Raw genomic sequence first — 20,215 nt, forward strand, 5'->3', positions numbered from 1 at the left:
TGGAAGACAGAATGGTGGAATTCACTGCCATGGAACAGAATAAAGAAAAAAGAATGAAAAGAAATGAAGACAGCCTAAAAGACCTCTGGGACAACATTAAACGCAACAACATTCGCATTATAGGGATCCCAAAAGGAGAAGAGAGAGAGAAAGGACTCGAGAAAATATTTGAAGAGATTATAGTCGAAAACTTCCCTAACCTGGGAAAGGAAACAGCCATCCAATTCCAGGAAGCGCAGAGAGTCCCTTACAGGATAAACCCAAGGAGAAACAGGCCGAGACACATAGTAATCAAATTGGCAAAAATTAAAGACAAAGAAAAATTATTGAAAGCAGCAAGGGAAAAACGACAAATAACATACAAGGGAACTCCCATAAGTTTAACGGCTGAGTTCTCAGCAGAAACTCTACAAGCCAGAAGGGAGTGGCATGATATACTTCAAGTGATGAAAGGGAAGAACCTACAACCAAGATTACTCTACCCAGCAAGGATCTCATTCACATTCGATGGAGAAATCAAAAGCTTTACAGACAAGCAAAAGCTAAGAGAATTCAGCACCACCAAACCAGCTCTACAACAAATGCTAAAGGAACTTCTCTAAGTGGGAAACACAAGAGAAGAAAAGGACCTACAAAAACAAACCCAAAACAATTAAGAAAATCATAATAGGAACATACATATCGATAATTACCTTAAACGTGAATGGATTAAATGTTCCAACCAAAAGACACAGTCTTGCTGAATGGATACAAAAACAAGACCCACATATATGCTGTCTACAAGAGACCCACTTCAGACCTAGGGACACATACAGCCTGAAAGTGCGGGGATGGAAAAAGATATTCCATGCAAATGCAAATCAAAAGAAAGCTGGAGGGCTTCCCTGGTGGCGCAGTGGTTGAGAATCTGCCTGCCAATGAAGGGGACACGGGTTCGAGCCCTGGTCTGGGAAGATCCCACATGCTGCGGAGCAACTGGGCCCGTGAGCCACAATTACTGAGCCTGCGTGTCTGGAGCCTGTGCTCCACAACAAGAGAGGCCGCGATAATGAGAGGCCCGTGCACCACGATGAAGAGTGGCCCCCACTTGCCACAACTAGAGAAAGCCCTCGCACAGAAACGAAGACCCAACACAGCCATAAATAAATAAAAATTAAAAACAAAACAAAACAAAACAAAACAAAAAAATCATTTAAAAAAAAAAAAGAAAGCTGGAGTAGCAATACTTATATGAGATAAAATAGACTTTAAAATAAAGAATGTTACAAGAGACAAGGAAGGACACTACATAATGATCAAGGCATCAATCCATGAAGAAGATATAACAACTATAAATTTTTATGCACCCAACATAGTAGCACCTCAATACATAAGGCAACTGCTAACAGCTTATAAAAGAGGAAATCGACAGTAACACAATAATAGTGGGGGACTTTAACACCTCACTTACACCAATGGACAGATCATCCAGACAGAAAATTAATAAAGAAACACAAGCTTTAAACGATACAACAGACCAGATAGATTTAATTGATATTTATAGGACATTCCATCCAATAACAGCAGATTATACTTTCTTCTCAAGTGCACACAGAACATTCTCCAGGATAGATCACATCTTGGGTCACAAATCAAGCCTCAGTAAATTTAAGAAAATTGAAATCATATCAAGCATCTTTTCTGACCACAACGCTACGAGATTAGAAATAAATTACAGGGGAAAAGACGTAAAAAACACAAACACATGGAGGCTAAACAATACGTTACTAAATAACCAAGAGATCACCGAAGAAATCAAAGAGGAAAGCAAAAAATACCTAGAGACAAATGACAATGAAAACACGACGATCCAAAACCTATGGGATGCAGCAAAAGCAGTTCTAAGAGGGAAGTCTATAGCAATACAAGCCTACCTCAAGAAACAAGAAAAATTTCAAATAAACAATCTAACCTTACACCTAAAGGAACTAGAGAAAGAAGAACAAACAAAACCCAAAGTTAGCAGAAGGAAAGAAATCATAAAGATCAGAGCAGAAATAAATGAAATAGAAACAAAGAAAACAATAGCAAAGATCAATAAAACTAAAAGCTGGTTCTTTGAGAAGATAAACAAAATTGATAAACCATTAGCCAGACTCATCAAGAAAAAGAGGGAGGGGCTTCCCTGGTGGCACAGTGGTTGAGAATCCGCCTGCCGATGCAGGGGACATGGGTTCGAGCCCTGGTCTGGGAAGATCCCACATGCCGCGGAGCAACTAGGCCCGTGAGCCACAACTACTGAGCCTGCGCATCTGGAGCCTGTGCTCCGCAGCAAGAGAGGCCGCGACAGTGAGAGGCTCGCGCACCGCGATGAAGAGTGGCCCCCACTTGCCACAACTAGAGGAAGCCCTTGCGCAGAAATGAAGACCCAACACAGCCAAAAATTAATAATAATAATAAATAAATAAATAAAATTTAAAAAAAAAAAAAAAGAAAAAGAGGGAGAGGACTCAAATCAATAAAATTAGAAATGAAAAAGGAGAAGTTACAACAGACAACACAGAAACACAAAGCATCCTAAGAGACTACTACAAGCAACTCTATGCCAATAAAATGGACAACCTGGAAGAAATGGACAAATTCTTAGAAAGGTATAACCTTCCAAGACTGAACCAGGAAGAAATAGAAAATATGAACAGACCAATCACAAGTAATGAAATTGAAACTGTGATAAAAATCTTCCAACATACAAAGTCCTGGACCAGATGGCTTCACAGGTGAATTCTATCAAACATTTAGAGAAGAGATAACACCTATCTTTCTCCAACTCTTCTAAAAAATTGCAGAGGAAGGAACACTCCCAAACTCATTCTATGAGGCCACCATCACCCTGATACCAAAACCAGACAAAGATACTACAAATAAAGAAAACTACAGGCCAATATCACTGATGAACATAGATGCAAAAATCCTCAACAAAATACTAGCAAACAGAATCCAACAGCACATTAAAAGGATCATACACCATGATCAAGTGGGATTTATCCCATGGATGCAGGATTCTTCAATATATGCAAATCAATCAATGTGATATACCATATTAACAGACTGAAGAATAAAAACCATACGATCATCTCAATAGATGCAGAAAAAGCTTTTGACAAAATTCAACACCATTTATAATAAAAACTCTCCAGAAAGCGGGCATAGGGGGAACCTACCTCAACATAATAAAGGCCATATACGACAAACCCACAGCAAGCATCATTCTTAATGGTGAAACACTAAAAGTATTTCCTCTAAGATCAGGAACAAGACAAGGATGCCCACTCTCCCCACTATTATTCAACATAGTTTTGGAAGTCCTAGCCACGGCAATCAGAGAAGAAAAAGAAATAAAAGGAATACAAATTGGAAAAGAGGAAGTAAAACTGTCACTGTTTGCAGATGACATGATACTATACATAGAGAATCCTAAAGATGCCACCAGAAAACTACTAGAGCTCATCAATGAATTTGGTAAAGTTGCAGGATACAAAATTAATGCACAGAAATCTCTTGCATTCCTATACATTAACAACAAAAAATCTGAAAGAGAAATTAAGGAAACACTCCCATTTACCATTGCAACAAAAAGAATAAAATACCTAGGAATAAACCTACCTAGGGAGACAAAAGACCTGTATGCAGAAAACTATAAGACACTGATGAAAGAAATGAAAGATGATACAAACAGAGGGAGAGATATACCATGTTCTTGGGTTGGAAGAATCAATATTGTGAAAATGACTATACTACCCAAAGCAATCTACATATTCAATGCAATCTCTATCAAGTTACCAGTGGCATTTTTTACAGAACTAGAACAAAAAATCTTAAAATTTGTATGGAGACACAAAAGACCCCGAATAGCCAACAGTCTTGAGGGGAAAAAATGGAGCTGGAGGAATCAGACTCCCTGACTTCAGACTATACTGCAAAGTTACAGTAATCAAGACAATATGGTACTGGCACAAAAACAGAAATATAGATCAATGGAACAGGATAGAAAGCCCAGAGATAAATCCAGGCACCTATGGTCAACTAACCTATGACAAAGGAGGCAAGGATATACAATGGAGAAAAGACAGACTCTTCACTAAATGGTGCTGGTAAAACTGGACAGCTACATGTAAAAGAATGAAATTAGAACACTCCCTAACACCATACACAAAAATAAACTCAAAATGGATTAAAGACCTAAATTTAAGACCAGACACTATAAAACTCTTAGAGGAAAACATAGGAAGAACACTCTTCAACATAAATCACAGCAAGATCTTTTTTGATCCACCTCCTAGAGTAATGGAAATAAAAACAAAAATAAACAAATGGGACCTAATGAAACTTAAAAGCTTTTGCAAAGCAAAGGAAACTACAAACAAGACAAAAAGACAACCATCAGAATGGGAGAAAATATTGGCAAACAATTCAACGGACAAAGGATTAATCTCCAAAATATATAAACAGCTCATGCAGCTGAATATTAAAAAAACAAACAACCCAATCCAAAAATGGGCAGAAGACCTAAATAGACATTTCTCCAAAGAAGACATACAGATGGCCAAGAAGCACATGAAAAGATGCTCAACATCACTAATTATTAGAGAAATGCAAATCAAAACTACAACAAGGTATCACCTCACACCAGTTAGAATGGGCATCATCAGAAAATCTACAAACAACAAATGCTGGAGAGGGTGTGGAGAAAAGGGAACCCTCTTGCACTGTTGGTGGGAATGTAAATTGATACAGCCACTATGGAGAACAGTATGGAGGTTCCTCAAAAAACTAAAAATAGAATTACCATATGACCCAGCAATCCCACTACTGGGCATATACCCAGAGAAAACCATAATTCAAAAAGACACATGCACCCCAATGTTCACTGCAGCACTATTTACAATAGCCAGGTCATGGAAGCAACCTAAATGCCCATCAACAGACGAATGGATAAAGAAGATGTGGTATATATATATACAAAGGAATATTACTCAGCCATAAAAAAGGAACAAAATTGGGTCATTTGTAGAGACGTGGATGGATCTAGAGACTGTCATACAGAGTGAAGTAAGTCAGAAAGAGAAAAACAAATATTGTATATTAATGCATACATGTGGAACCTAGAAAAATGGTACAGATGAACGGGTTTGCAGGGCAGAAATTGAGACACAGGTGTAGAGAACAAACGTATGGACACCAAGGGGGGAAAGTGGTGGGGAGCAGGGTGTGTGGTGGTGTGATGAATTGGGAGATTGGGATTGACATATATACACTAATATGTGTAAAAAATAAAATTCTAATATTCAAAAAAAAAAAAAGACCCAATGCTACCAAAAAATAAAATTAAATAAATAAATAAATATTAAAAAAAAAAAAAAGAAGAAGAAGTATGTGTACGAGAAGAAACCAGTTAGGGAAGACTTTATGCTCAGAGGAAAATCTCATAATAGTATTTGCAAAGAGGGGAACTATAATAATGACCTAATTAATCCATATTCCTATTTTTTTTTTTTCCCAACCAAAGAGAAAACTCAAGTTGTAGCTGGATTAAATGGCTCAGCATTGGAGAAATAAATTGAGACCCAAAGGAAAAAGCCAACTCAAACATATAGAAATAGCGAGGTAAATTACTGAGAAAAAAATCCAGAATGCATGTAGGTAGCCCACAACTGTAAGGGATTTTCTGCTCTACTCATATTGAATTAAAGCTACAGTTGTTATATTGATACATCATCCTACTTTCAGTAAACAGTCAGCAGTTATTCAAATTGTGGCAGTAAACTAGCTAACTCTGACCTCCTGCTTTTCATAATTCTTTATCAGGCTTACTCTGATGTTCTGTTCTTTATAATTCTCTATCAGAACCTCTTATAGTTGCCTCTGACAGTGCATTTACTTGACAGTACATACAGATGGTCACATTCTTCAACAGCTCAGTTTTGCACATCACAGAAAATCACAGGACAACTCCACATCACATCAGAGACTGAAACCTGGGAATCTTGACCCTGAGTCTTATAATGTTAAGAACTTGCTTAAAATATTGCTTTTCCCCTTGAGGCTGCTGCTGCTGACCCCCCAAAATCTGAGTCATTTAATTGTAAGTATAGTACCTTCCTGTCAAAGAGCTTTGAAATATATGGCTTAAAGTAGTGCTCCTTTATTCCTTTGGCTTCTACCAGAAGTCCGTCATGTAGTTCACACAGTACAGGAATGATGCAGGGAGGCTCTTCAGAAGCCCTAAAGTCAGCAGTATGGAAATCAGACGGTAAACCTAATTTGACAGGGTATAAAGAGCAATGGAGGGAAAAGAGAATATGGTCAATTTTTGAAACTCTTTTTCTAAAAATTGATAATCAGTTTTCAAAAATAAATAAGGTCTTACCTTTAAATGACGGATTTAGCAAGTCTCGTCTATTTGGGCACATAATGGCATTGGCAAAAATCAGATCCAAGCAGCACAGAAGTAAATGATAAGAGTTTACTAAATCATCTCCAATCATACGAAAATTACCTTTAGAAGAAAAGAGACATAAAACCCAGAAACCTTTCAGGTCAAATAGCACCAAGTTCCCACAGTAGAAATGTAAAACACCTGAAAGTGTCACCTTACCCTTAGTATAAACAAAGAGTGTCCAACAGAAATTAAAGAGCTCCTTAACACTGCAAGGAATCCTCCTAAAAAGGCGGAAAAATGTACTTTTTATCTGACTAACTTACTAAATATCATTCCACATTTGTCACTTAAATTGAAACAGCAAATATAACAAATAGTAAAGTCAAATTACATATAAAGTCTCATTCACAAAGAACAGACAACTATGTTTTATTAAATGGAATTAAAAAGTAGACTTTTAAAAATGCAAATTCCCTTAATAAGTTTGTATCATAATTTCTATGTCAATTATATGAGGATTAAGTGTCTCACCTCTGCTTCCTGCTTCGTGGTATCTTTGGTGGCTCTTCATATGGATTTTGAAATATATCTAAAAAAATTGGCTCAAATTTTTTGAAAATTACAGTAGACACCTCAAAATTTCTTTCTAGCCTTTCTATACGTTCACGAAATTCTTGTGGCAAGTTTGACATGTCCATCCACTTCTTCATTTTACTAAAAAACTGTATTAAACTAAAAAAACAGAAAAAAAGCAACTTTAAAATGAGTCCACATAAGGGAAGGAAAAGAAGACACTACTTATGCCTAAAAATCTTTATTAAATGCCTGATTTTATTTAAAAAAAAAAAAAAAGAGAGAGAGAGAGAAAAAACAAAAACCTCACTCCAAGTGCTATGAAATTACTTTGGTTCCCAGAATCACTGTGGGAATGTAGATTTTGAATTAGTAGTCAATACATAAAATACCTTCTAGTATGCAGGGAGTACCTATCTATTTCTTTTATTCCCTGCAGCACCTATACAATACTCTGCATATAAATTACAAAGTAAATGTTAGGCAGCAGACTGATGAGTTCACAAAACTAGTTTGAGGAAAGACAGAATCTCCCAATACTGGATTCTGGAATTTGATCACAAAGCACCAGACTGTTACAGGGCAGGAATAAAATTCAAATGTTTGTGTTCCAACGTGTGGTTCTACCACCAAATATAAACTAAGAAGGTAGTACATACCCAGAATATCACTTAATGGGTAATGGCTCTACCTTTCTGGCTTATTTAATTATGAGTGCATTTTTTTTTATGTCCTCATGTTAGTATGGTCTTAGACTGAAATTTTGTAGTGTTAAAGCTCATTTAAGTGTCTACCGCTATATACAGAACGATACTTGTAATTTTTGTTTTTTAAAAAGGTGGTGGAAGAAATCATCAGCTAGTCGTCCATAGGTGTTCAAACTCCAGACATGCTGATTGAAATCTAAGAATCTGAGTTTTTTAAAAAGACCTTTATCAGGGCTTCCCTGGTGGCACAGTGGATAAGAATCTGCCTGCCAATTCAGGGGACACGGGTTCGATCCCTGGTCCAGGAAGATCCCACATGCCGCAGAGCAACTAAGCCCGTGCACCACAACTACTGAGCCTGCGCTGTGGAGCCCGCGAGCCACAACTACTGAAGCCCATGCGTCTAGAGCCCATGCTCCGCAACAAGAGAAGCCACCGCACTGCAACGAAGAGTAGCCCCCCGCTCGCTGCAACTAGAGAAAGCCTGCGTGCAGCAATGAAGACCCAACACAGCCAAAAAAAAAAAAAGTATATCATGATACCCTGTGTGTGAGAATTCTCCTTTCTGGCTTTCTTTTTTTAACGGGTAATATGCATAATTACAAAATTTAAAAGGTACTAAAGGATATATGATGTCTGCTATCACCGCCCTCCCAGTTTTTTTCCACTAAAGCAATCAACTTTGCCTTAGTGACTAATTACATTGTTACTAGTTACTTATTTATCCTTGCAGAGCTTTTTAAGGCATTTATAAACATATACCTACTTAAACTTTTTTCCCACTCAAATGATACCATACTACCTACAATACTCTGCACTTCATTTTTTTCCCTGTAATTTATTTTGGAGATCTTTTTATATCAGTTCATGTTATACTCCTTCCATAATTTTAAGAGCTGCATTTTATTCCACTATATGAATGTACCATAAATGTATTTAAACATTCCCTTTTATCCCTTAATCTTTTTATTTTGAAATAGCATCAAACTTACAAAAAAGTTGTGAGAATAGTATACAAGAACTCCTTTATTCACCAATAATTAACATTTTGTGTATTTGCTTTGTCATCCATCTCTCTCTCTGTGTATATATGTGCATACAAGTGTTCCTTGATTTATCATGGGGTTACATCCCGACAAACCCACTGTAAGCTGAAAATATTATAAGCTGAAAATGCATTTAATATACCTAACCTACCAAACATCATAGCTTAGCCTAGCCCACCTTAAATGTGCTCAGAACACTTCCATTAGCCTACAGATGGGTAAAATCATCTAACACAAAGCCTATTTGATAAAAAAAAGTGTTGACTGTCTCATGTAGTTTAATGAATACTCTATTGAAAGTAAAAAACAGAATGGTTGTATGGGTACAGAATGGTTGTAAGTGTATTGGTTGTTTACCCTCCTGACTGCATGGCTGACTGGGAGCTATGGCTCACTGCTGCTGCCCAGCATCATGAGACAGTATCACACCATCAAGTCACAAATCTTAAGTCGAATCATCATCTGTATATGTATCCACATGTGATGGTTAATTTTAGGTGTCAATTGGACTGAGCCACGGTGCCCAGATAGTTGGTCAAACATTATTCTGGATGTTTCTGTGAAGATGTTTTTTTGATGAGATTAAAATTTTTTAGAAAAGTTATGTACGGGCTCATGGATTTCCACTGCCAATCTGGACCAAAGCCAATCTGCCTACAGTCACTGCTGAGTGCCCAATCAGCCAGCAGCAGAGCAAGGTTCTTTAGGAGGCTGTATATGCTCTGAATCAGCAAACAATATAGTGCTGTTTCTTCCATAGCCAGGATTCACAGGTCCAGGAAACAAGAGGTGGGGGGAGAGTGGCACCACTCACTATTACCCCTATTGACCCACCAGCAAAATTTTTGCTTCCTGTCCCTGTCACATTATACTCTGTTGGCCTAGAGGTCTTAGTTCCAGAGAGAGTAATGCTTCCACCAAGAGATACAACAATAATCCATTGAACTAGAAGTTAAAACTGCCATCCAACCACTTTGGGCTCCTCATGCCTCTAAAGCAACAGGCAAAGAAGGGAGTTACTATGCTGGCTGGAGTCACTGATCCTGATGACCAAGGAGAAATTGGATTGCTACTCCAGAATGGAGGTAAAGAATAGAATACAGGAATCCCTTAGGGTAGCTCTTACTATTACCATGCCCTGTGACTGAAGTCAATGGAAAACTACAACAATCTAATCCAGGCAGGACTACTAATGGCCCAGACTCTTCAGGAATGAAGGTTTCGGGTCACCTCACCAGGTAAAAAACCACAACCAGCTGAGGTGCTTGCTGAAGGCAAAGGAAATATGGAGCGGGCAGTGGAAGAAGGTTATTAATACCAACTACAACCACGTGACCAGCTACAAAACGAGGACTCTAATTGTAATGAGTATTTCTTATTTTGCTACAAGTGTTTGTGTGCATGTATTAAATCTTTGTATTCCTTCCTCTCTTACCCACTTGTTACGTAACATAGCATGTACTGACTTTATACCACAGTATTGTTAACTTTACTTCCGAGTATTTAAGTTACAGGATATCAAGAAGAAGAGTAAACATCACCCAAGGATTTTGCATCCTCTTTTGGGGAAAGGGTTAAGACATTTTTGGTTGTACAAAGGATACTTATGTCATGTTAGGCTAATGTATGATCTTGTTATGGCTTTTATTTGCAGATTAAGTATGGCGTAAGGAGATGTGTATGGGCGCCCAGATACTCAGTCAAACATTATTCCAATGTTTCCATTAAGGTATTTTTTGGAATGAAATAAACATTTAGATTGGTGGATTCTGGGTAAAGCAGATTACTCTCCATAATGTAGGTGGGCCTCATCAAATCAGTTTGAAGGTCTTAACAGAAAAAGACTGACCTCCTCCCAAGTAAGAAGGAATTCTGCCAGCAGACTGCCTTTGGATTCAAATTGCGACTCTTTCCTGGGTTGCCAGCCTGCTGGCCTACCCCATATTTTAGACTCTCCAAGTCTCCACAACCATGTGAGCCAATTCCTTAAAATCCCTCTCCCTCTCCTCTTCCCAACCTGTGCATGTGTGTGTACATGCTCTTTTGCGTGCGTGCGCGCTCTCTCTCTCTCCATATATATATATACACACACACATATTAACACATTCTATTGGTTTTGTTCCTCTGGTAAACCCTAATATAACATACATATAATTTTTTTCTAAAGCATTTGAGAGTAAGGTGTAGATATCGTGCCCTCTCTTCTATTTTCATAAAGAGAAAATGTATTTACTCAAAAATATAGTTTCTATTTCCTGAGAAAGAGGTCTTACATGATTAAGTGCAATTATCAAAATCAGAAAATTTTATATTGATAAAATACTATTAGTCCATATTTAAATTTAAAATTCACCAACTGTCTCAAGAATGTTCTTCACAGCAATCTTAAATTTCCCAATCTAGGGTGTAATCTAGTAGCATGAACTGCATTTATGTGTTATTTCCTTTTAGTTTCCTTCAGTCTACATCAGTTCGTTAGACTGTCTCTTGTGACACCAACATTTTGGAAGAGGACAGGTCAGTTATTTTATAGTATGTCACTACATGCTTCCCTCATTATTAGATTTAGGCTATGTATTTTTGACAGAGTACTACATAAGTGATGTTATATCCTTCTCAGTGGGTCATAACCATTTGTCCCATCATTGATAATAACTCTGTACTTGATTTAGGTGGTATCTGCCAGGTTTTCCACTTCAAAGTTACTATTTTTCCCTTTGTAATTGATAAGTGACTTGTCGGGAGATACTCTACAATTATGTAAATATTTAGTTGGCATTCTAATATAAGGAAGAGATTTCCCTTCTCCCCTATTTATCATCAGTATAGATTTTATTCAGTGAGTTATAATCCATTACTGTCCCTATTCATTCTGATGCTCAAGTTATCTCAGGTATGGTTACAAATGGGAGCCTTTTCAAACTAGCTCCTTTGTCCCCTGGACATGTCCCCAACATTTTTTTGAGCACTTCCTTACTTTCTGGCATAAGTTGTTCCAGGTTTGTTAGAAAAATAGGTCTGCCCCAGCTTCTGAATCAGCCATTTCTTTGAAGACATTAGGCTAAGTATTCATTTGTTGTGTCCTTCCTTGGCGATATTATGCTGTTATTTGAAGACATTAGGCTAAGTGAAATAAGCCAGTCACAAAAAGACAAATACTGTATGATTCCACTTATGTGAGGTACCTAGAACAGTCAAATTCAGAGAGACAGAAAGCAGAATGGTGGTTGTCGAGGGCTAGGAGGAGGAGGAAGAGGGAAGTTATTGTTTAACTGGTATGGAGTTTAAGTTTGGGAAGACGAAAAAGTTCTGGAGATGGATGGTGGTGAGGGTTGAATAACAATGTGAATGTATTCAATGACACGAACTGTACAATTAAAATTGGTTAAAATGGTAAATTTTATGTAATGCATATCTTATCACATACACATACACTTCCCCCAAACCCGGCCACCAAAAGCAAAGTATAGAGTAGGGATGGTAATATGGAATATATGTTCCAATAGTGGCACAATACCTAATTTTAATGGCAAAAGATAAAAGAGAAAATTACTCTGGGGGCTTCCCTGGAGGCGCGGTGGTTGAGAATCCGCCTGCCAATGCAGGGAACACAGGTTCATGCCCCGGTCCGGGAAGATCCCACATGCCGCGGAGCGGCTAGGCCCGTGAGCCACAGCTGCTGAGCCTGCGCGTCTGGAGCCCGTGCTCCGCAACGGGAGAGGCCACGATAGTGAGAGGCCCGCGCACCGCGATGAAGAGTGGCCCCCGCTTGCCGCAACTGGAGAAAGCCCTCGCACAGAAACGAAGACCCAACACAGCCAAGAATAAATAAATTAATTAATTAATTTAAAAAAAAAAAGAAAATTACTCTGTAAAAATTAGTATCATCAATGTTCCAATTAAAATTATGAAAACTCATTTTTCATTCAGGTTGTATTATTATACTACAAAATAATGAATGAATGAAAGTTGTCTTGATTTAAGTTACTGAAAAACTTGTAAAAAATATGGAAAAATTAGTTCTCAATACTTAAAACAATAAGATGTAGACAACTAACTGCTTTATTAAAATGAATTTAAAATTCAAATTATAAAATAGATATAATTTTTTAATACCCTTAATAGCAGAACAAATTTTTACATGAAACTTTCTTTTTAAGTTGGAAGTTGCTTTGATTAAATTTTTTTTGTTTTGTAGACTGAAGCTGAATATAGATACAGTTCAAAAGGAGACATACTAATGTATATTTGTATATAGATACATATGTAACACAGCATGACTTGGGAGGCTCGCCACTTTCTTAGGTATATAACCTCTGGGAAGTAATTTAATCTCTTGGTGACTTGGTTTCCTCATCATTTTTTTTTTTTAATAAATTTATTTATTCATTTATTTAATTTTTGGCTGCATTGGGTCTTCGCTGCTGCACGTGGGCTTTCTCTAGTTGCAGCGAGCGGGGACTACTCTTTTGTTGCGAGGCGCAGGCTTCTCATTGTGGTGGCTTCTCTTGTTGCAGAGCACAGGCTCTAGGCGCACGGGCTTCAGTAGTTGTGGCACACAGGCTTCAGTAGTTGTGACTCGCGGGCTCTAGAGCGCAGGCTCAGTAGTTGCGGCACACGGGCTTAGTTGCTCCGCGGCATGTGGGATCTTCCCGGAACAGGGCTCGAACCCGTGTCCCCTGCATTGGCAGGCGGATTCTTAACCACTGCGCCACCAGGGAAGCCCTCCTCATCTTTAAAATGAGATTTATTTAATACAATTACTGTGAGGATTAAATGAATAAAGATATGCAAACTATTAGCACATATTGTCTGTCACACAGGTAAATATTCAATAAAAATTTGCTAGTTTTACATGTGTATGTATAAATCTATACTTAAACAGTATTTTGCAGTATAATTTATTAACAATATTTGATGGATATTCTCCCATATTTATAAAGATCTAGTCATTTAAAATTACATTTAAAGTTGAAATTTTGAAAATAGTCCAAATTATTATAAATCAATGTAAATAATAATGATCACTTGAAATTCTTTTTTATTTGTCTGAATGAACATATTGGTGTTGGTCAACTGCTCTTTTAGCAATTAGGAATGTGACACTTAAACAATTTTTTTAAAACCAATCCACATTTTAAAAAGTATCTTTGACTCATCATTACACTTTTAGGAATTTATCTGAAATACACACTTACAATAATGTTCACTTGTCTGTAATCACAAGGGACTGGATATAATCTAAATGCTCATCAATAAGGGGGCTGGCTAAATATATAAAACATCCTTATAACTTAAAATATCCCACAGTCATTAAAAAAAATTAATGAGGTAGAGCTATACATGGTGATATAGAAGGATTTCCAGAATATAAAGTAAGAAAACCAACAGAAAAATACATATAGCAATGATCTCATTTATGCTTACAAATAAACGCAAAAAACTGAAAAACAGATTTTTTCCTGCTTAACAATTTAATAACAGTAAATTGCTAATAGTGGTAAATTCTGGGGGATGGAAAAAGAAAGAGATATCTTTCTATTTTCAACCCTCCTGTATTATTTGAAAATTTTTAAACCTTTTTTTTATTGTAGTAAAAGTATATACAATATAAAATTTACCATTTTAACCATTTTTAAGTGTACAGGTCAGTGGCATTAACCATTACCACTATCTACCTCCAGAACTCTTTTCATTATTTGAAATTTTTATCATGAGCTTGTACTGTTCAGTTTCCGCAACAACTTATTATTACAAAGATTTAAAAATTTAATATGGTCAGTGATGAGAAACATCACTTCCCTGGCTTCCCTGGTTGCGCAGTGGTTGAGAATCTGCCTGCCAATGCAGGGAACATGGGTTTGAGCCATGGTCTGGGAGGATCCCACATGCCGCGGAGCAACTAGGCCCGTGAGCCACAACTACTGAGCCTGCACGTCTGGAGCCTGTGCTCTGCAACAAGAGAGGCCGCGATAGTGAGAGGCCCACGCACCGTGATGAAGAGTGGCCCCCGCTTGCCGCAACTAGAGAAAGCCCTCGCACAGAAACTAAGACCCAACACAGCCAAAAATAAATAAATAAATAAATAAATAGATAAATAAATAAATAAATAAATAAATTTAAAAGAGAAACATCAATAGAAAAAGATCATATGACAATGGACAAGGTTTTACTCAATTTAAAAAAATTACCTTAACTCCTTTTATCTTATATTTTCATTTTGTTTTTATCATGAACGACAAAAATTATATTTACTAAAGTTTTAAAAATTGTCTTGACTTAATTCTTTTTCCATTTATAGAAACCAAAATTGTTCTGAGGATTTTTTTTTTTTTTTTAATTTAGCATGAAGTGAAACTTAACCCTCTCTGGATAGGGCTTTACACTTTCGCCTCTGTCCTGGAAACCCAGGATAGCAAATAGACAATGACCTCAAATAGTCATTATGAACATTAGCAACTATCCAAATCTGAATCACTCCATTTCTGTTGTTTGGTATTCAGGCAAATAGTTCCATACAGTTGATACCAGAGCGAGTAAAAGCTATAGCTAAGACCCACCAATTGCTTAGTATTTGCAAGGGACAAAATATTAACCATACAGTAGAGAAACAAGAGAACATCGTTAGCAGATGATCAAAATTAACATCACCAATGAGAGGCAGAAGGATATCATGTGCCTCTAGATGTGATATACTGAGGACACAAAATCACTTATGTAGTTTTCCATCTAGGAATGTAAAACCTGTACCTAATCATAAGGAAACATGAAACAAATCCAAAACGAGGAACAATCTATTAAAAAGAGGGGCAGGGTGATTGTGAACTATACTCTTCAAAAATGTCAATGTCATAAAAGACAAAGGCTGTGGAAATGTTCTTGTTTAAAGGAGACTAAAAAGACATGGTAAGTGAATGCAATACCTGATCCTAGATTGGATTTTTTTTTTTTAAGATTGGATCTTGAAGGAAAAAAATGCTATCAAGAATGTTACTGGAGCAACCAATAAAACTAGAATACAGATGCTAGATTATATAAAATTACTGTATCAATGTTAACTTTGTTGAAGTTGATAACTGTACTGCAGTTATTTAAGGAAATACACACGAAGTATTTAGGGGTAAAGGGCTAATAATGGACACCACTTAAATTGAAATAGCTGAGGAAAAAAAATACTATTCAAGAGAAAAAGATCAAATGATAAAGCAAATGGAGTAAAATATCAATAAAAGGTGAGTCTAGGTCAAGGGTACATGGATGTTCTTTGTAGTTTTCTTATTTCTGCAACTTTTCTGAAAGCTTGAAATTATTCTCAAATTTAAAATATTAATGAAAAAGTTACAGAGAAAAAAGATTTAGAACCTCTAAATCTAAAAAGATTTAGAGGCCTCTGGTTGAAGTTAGAATTTAAGGAAGAAAGGCAGAGAAAGAATGTGAGAATTGGGAAAGGATACCTATATGGATAACAAACTTCGAATGGGATGAAGCTAAATGATTTAAAATAGAGAGAAATTAAATCCTAAAATTAAATTTAGTACTTATAAAATAATGTTTGAAAAATCAAAGTGCTTTACCTTAATTTAGCTGAACGTAGTATTCTGGTAAGTGAAACACAATTTCCTTCCATGATACCCTTTCCAACTGTGGGAATAATGCTTTTGCGGCAAGCAACATATAATGAACATGCCAACCAGTGTATAACTTCTCCCTGGCAGGGAAAAGATAAAACAGCAAAATGGATATACTACGTTAAAACGTTTGAATTCTAGAATCAAAAGACATCTTAGAATTATGTGGTCTAATTTTCATCCTGTATTAATTAACAGGCCAGAGAAATGAAGATATTTGCCCAAGGTCACAAGACTTAGTTGGTTGCAGTAATGGGTATAAAACTCCTTACTCTTAGTCCTGTGTAACATGCTAAATCCGTATTAATCTAAAGATAGATCTCTCACCTATACCCCAAATCTAATATTATTGAAGAGTTTTCAATTTCTCAGCATAAGCTTTCTCAATATTATAACACCAGTCATGGCCTTGATGATGCTGAAGTTCCTACCATTTTAGTTTTAGGTTTCTTTTTTAACCAGTTTGGCAGAGAAAGGAAAGAACAGAGTAGAAGATGGCAAGAGAATTACACATATAAAAATTAATACCCAGGGGCTTCCCTGGTGGCGCAGTGGTTGAGAATCTGCCTGCCAATGCAGGGGACACGGGTTCGAGCCCTGGTCTGGGAAGATCCCACATGCTGCGGAGCAACTGGGCCCGTGAGCCACAATTACTGAGCCTGCGCGTCTGGAGCTTGTGCTCCGCAACAAGAAAGGCCGCGATAATGAGAGGCCCGCGCACCGCGATGAAGAGCGGCCCCCACTTGCTGCAACTAGAGAAAGCCCTCACACAGAAACGAAGACCCAACACAACCATAAATAAATAAATCAATAAATAAAAATTTAAAAAATAAATAAATAAAGCTAACTTCGCGTTGATAGATTTGTAAAAAAAAAAAAAAAAAAAAAATTAATACCCATCACAACACAAAGGAGACCGTCAGTTTTGTGAGGTAAAAATTTGGGGAATTATTTACCCTAATCTTTAAAATAGTAAGTATGGCTCTCTATCTTAGCAGACACTTCAATTTACAATGCTACAAAAAAGGTGACATTTGGGAATTCAACACTTAATTCTCTGCTTTAGGCTTGAGATATCCAAGCTAGATTCACTTTATGACTTCACTGCTGAGCTTTACATAAAATTAAGAGCTAGACTCAAATCTCATAGCACAACACAATACTGTTGTGCAGATCCTCTTTAAGATCAGACTCTAAAAGAATAAAATGATTGATAAAGATTTCTCGCAATAATCCAAAAGGGGTGGGTAGAAATGGGTAGCCACCAATAAAGCTACCTAATGTTCCTACCCTAAAGTACTATAGTGAAAAGTCTCCTTTGCTCAAGGCATTAAAGGAGGCAGGTAAGCTTAAGGTTGAATACTTTTCGAAGCCTTGATGAACTAACTGTTTGGGTATAGCATCCAAGTACTCTACAGCTTTTGGATACAGGCTACTAGATGAAAACACTATTAAGACAGAGAAAATTTAAGAACCAAAATTACTGCTTTGATTTTTTTTCCTTTAAAAAAAAAAGCACCTATAGTACTTAATTTAGTTCCTTTATGCTAGGCCTTAGAAATACAAAAACAGTTTCTAACCTCAGGGTACTCCAAGTGTAGAGCTAAGAGGAACAGATATTATACTATTATCTATAATTGGTGAGATATATGTTTTAAAAAGAATTGAAGAGAAAGTGTTACGGGAGAATATAGTGTAGTTACTGATTTTGACTGGGGGTCAGGGAAGGGTTCACAGAGGGAGACAAAAGTGGTAAGTGGTGAAAAATCACCAAAATGTACGGGGGAAGTGGGGTGGGTAAGCAGGAGCTTGTCAGGTAGACTAGAGGGGACAGGGGCTGGGCAGAGGGGTTCTTAGGAAGCAGCAGATATATAAAAATGCCCTCCACCAAAAACAAAGCATAAAAGAAGAGGAAAATAAAACACTCTAGATAGAATAAACACTCACAAAATCTTAATTCACACAGCTGTGAATTCGGTCAAACATTTAAGATATCCTGATCAACTCAGCCTAACTGGAGATTCAGCTCTTCAACTTTCACTGGAGTCGGGAGTGAGGGAAAAGTTTCCAGGCAGAGGGATTGGCATGGAGAAAGCACACAAGTAGGAACAAGCTGGGCATATTCAAGAATCTGAAAGAGGTGCCCAGTTTAATACCTTGACCACCGTCTGCACTCAGCAGTGCTTTTCAGTGACAGACCAAATGAGGACTCGATGTCAGAAATGCTTTCTCAGACTTTTAAAAAGTTTGTTTCCAATCTAGAGGACATAATTTATAATCTCCCTTAGTTTCTTATTCTTTCCTCAGCTTTCCTCTCGTGTCACCCAGAGATGCACATCACTGTCCTTCATCCAGTCTATCCAGTCCTACCCTGGAGACATGCAAGAGTCTCTCTTCTTCTCCCTCATACACACACACACACACACGCACGCACACCTCCAAATTTCCAACTCTATGCCTTAGAGCCCACCGATTAATTATTTCACCAGGTGATGAGTCAGCAGAGCACTCTGGGTGAGTCCAGCCCTCTTGGATCACGAAAACCTTTGACCATAAGGCTGCTGGAGCAATTGCAAATACATTCCACCACCATTCTACCTCTATACTGGGCTTATGCTTGTCTGGGTTCCTAGGACAATTAGCAGAACGACCCTGGGCAAGACAATCCTCTGGGCCTTGATAATATTGCCTGCAAAGCAGGTTTAATACTCGCTGCCCTGCCATGTTCACAGGGCTGTTGTGAGGACTTAATGCAAGAACGGTTGGGGAAAATCTAATGATAGCCTACATTTAATTTGTTTAGAGACAGACACTGTGCTTAGCATCAGGATAACCTAATTATCCTCATCTGAGAGAGGAGGAAGCTGGGGCCGAGAGATAAGCATTGTGTGCACACTGGCTCTGATCAAACTGCTGTACAGCGGCAATACTGCCGAAAGAGCAACCCACACCTCGAGGCGGAAGGGTGGAGAGATTATGGCTCAGACTCCTTACTCCGGCTCCATCTCTAACGGTGCGACCTTGCGCTTAACCTCTTTGGGGCTCAGCTTCCCCATCTGTGTAACGGGGATCACAACATGTTCGAAGAGGTGTGGCGCCGAGAACCAAGTGAGATGACATATTTAAAGCGCTGGGCAGTGGCGTCTGGGCACACAATTCACGTAAGCTTCTGCCATTAGAGTAACTGTTTAAGCAGATTTAAGGGCAGTCCCATGACGTTTGCGGCACTGGTCTGAAGACTAGGGGACCCCTGAGTGGCGTGTGACCTTGGACAAGCCACTCCTTTTCCGGACTTCGGTTTCCCGCCTCAAAATAAATGGAGAGATTGATCTACACTCGCCCTTCCAGCTCCGCACTCCTCGGCGCGGGGCTGGGCAGAGACCCTTCCCGGTGGGGAAACTCCCACCGCCCCACAGGGTGGGGTAGGGGCGGGGCGGGGGTGGGGCCTGGCGAGCTCGGTCCCGCTGCCCCACCTGCCGCCGCTCACCTCTAGGCTGTAGTTGCCCCGGATGGCGGTGAAGTCGTCCAGGGCTTCGGCCGCGCTCCCCTCATCCAGGTTCAGCTCCTGGCACAGGGCCTGCAGCGCCTCCCCGGCCGCGGCGACCACCGCCGCCCCCTCAGCGTGGGGATCGTCCTCGTCCATCCCCTCAGGCCCGGCGGGCGGCGCGATCACAGGCCCCCCAGCTCCTTTCTCCCTCCTGGGCGCGCTACCCACAACCCCCCGCGCCAAAAGCGCGCGAAAATCGGGGACCGCAGCACGACGTCTCCTCGATGGTCTGCATCCGCGTTTCTCCTCAAAAAGGTCCGTTTCTCCTCCAGGGCTCCCAGCCGTCCCTCTCCGGA

At 38.6% G+C, this 20,215-nt stretch overlaps 1 protein-coding gene across 1 annotated transcript in view; it reads right to left on the minus strand.

The window, feature by feature from the left end:
• The window catches only part of RBL1 (RB transcriptional corepressor like 1), an 83,857-nt gene extending 63,842 nt beyond the window's left edge, over positions 1 to 20,015 (minus strand). Inside the window, exons 1-6 of the mRNA XM_007193160.3 lie at positions 19,860 to 20,015; positions 16,319 to 16,452; positions 6,950 to 7,150; positions 6,635 to 6,699; positions 6,407 to 6,535; positions 6,135 to 6,295 (exon numbers count right to left, since the gene is read on the minus strand). Of these exons, the coding sequence (XP_007193222.3) occupies positions 6,135 to 6,295; positions 6,407 to 6,535; positions 6,635 to 6,699; positions 6,950 to 7,150; positions 16,319 to 16,452; positions 19,860 to 20,015 (846 nt within the window). The remainder of the gene's footprint in view (positions 1 to 6,134; positions 6,296 to 6,406; positions 6,536 to 6,634; positions 6,700 to 6,949; positions 7,151 to 16,318; positions 16,453 to 19,859) is intronic.
• Positions 20,016 to 20,215: the final 200 nt, after the last annotated feature.

This window comes from Balaenoptera acutorostrata, chromosome 15 (assembly GCF_949987535.1).
Source record: "Balaenoptera acutorostrata chromosome 15, mBalAcu1.1, whole genome shotgun sequence".
Classification (NCBI taxonomy): Eukaryota; Metazoa; Chordata; class Mammalia; order Artiodactyla; family Balaenopteridae; genus Balaenoptera; species Balaenoptera acutorostrata.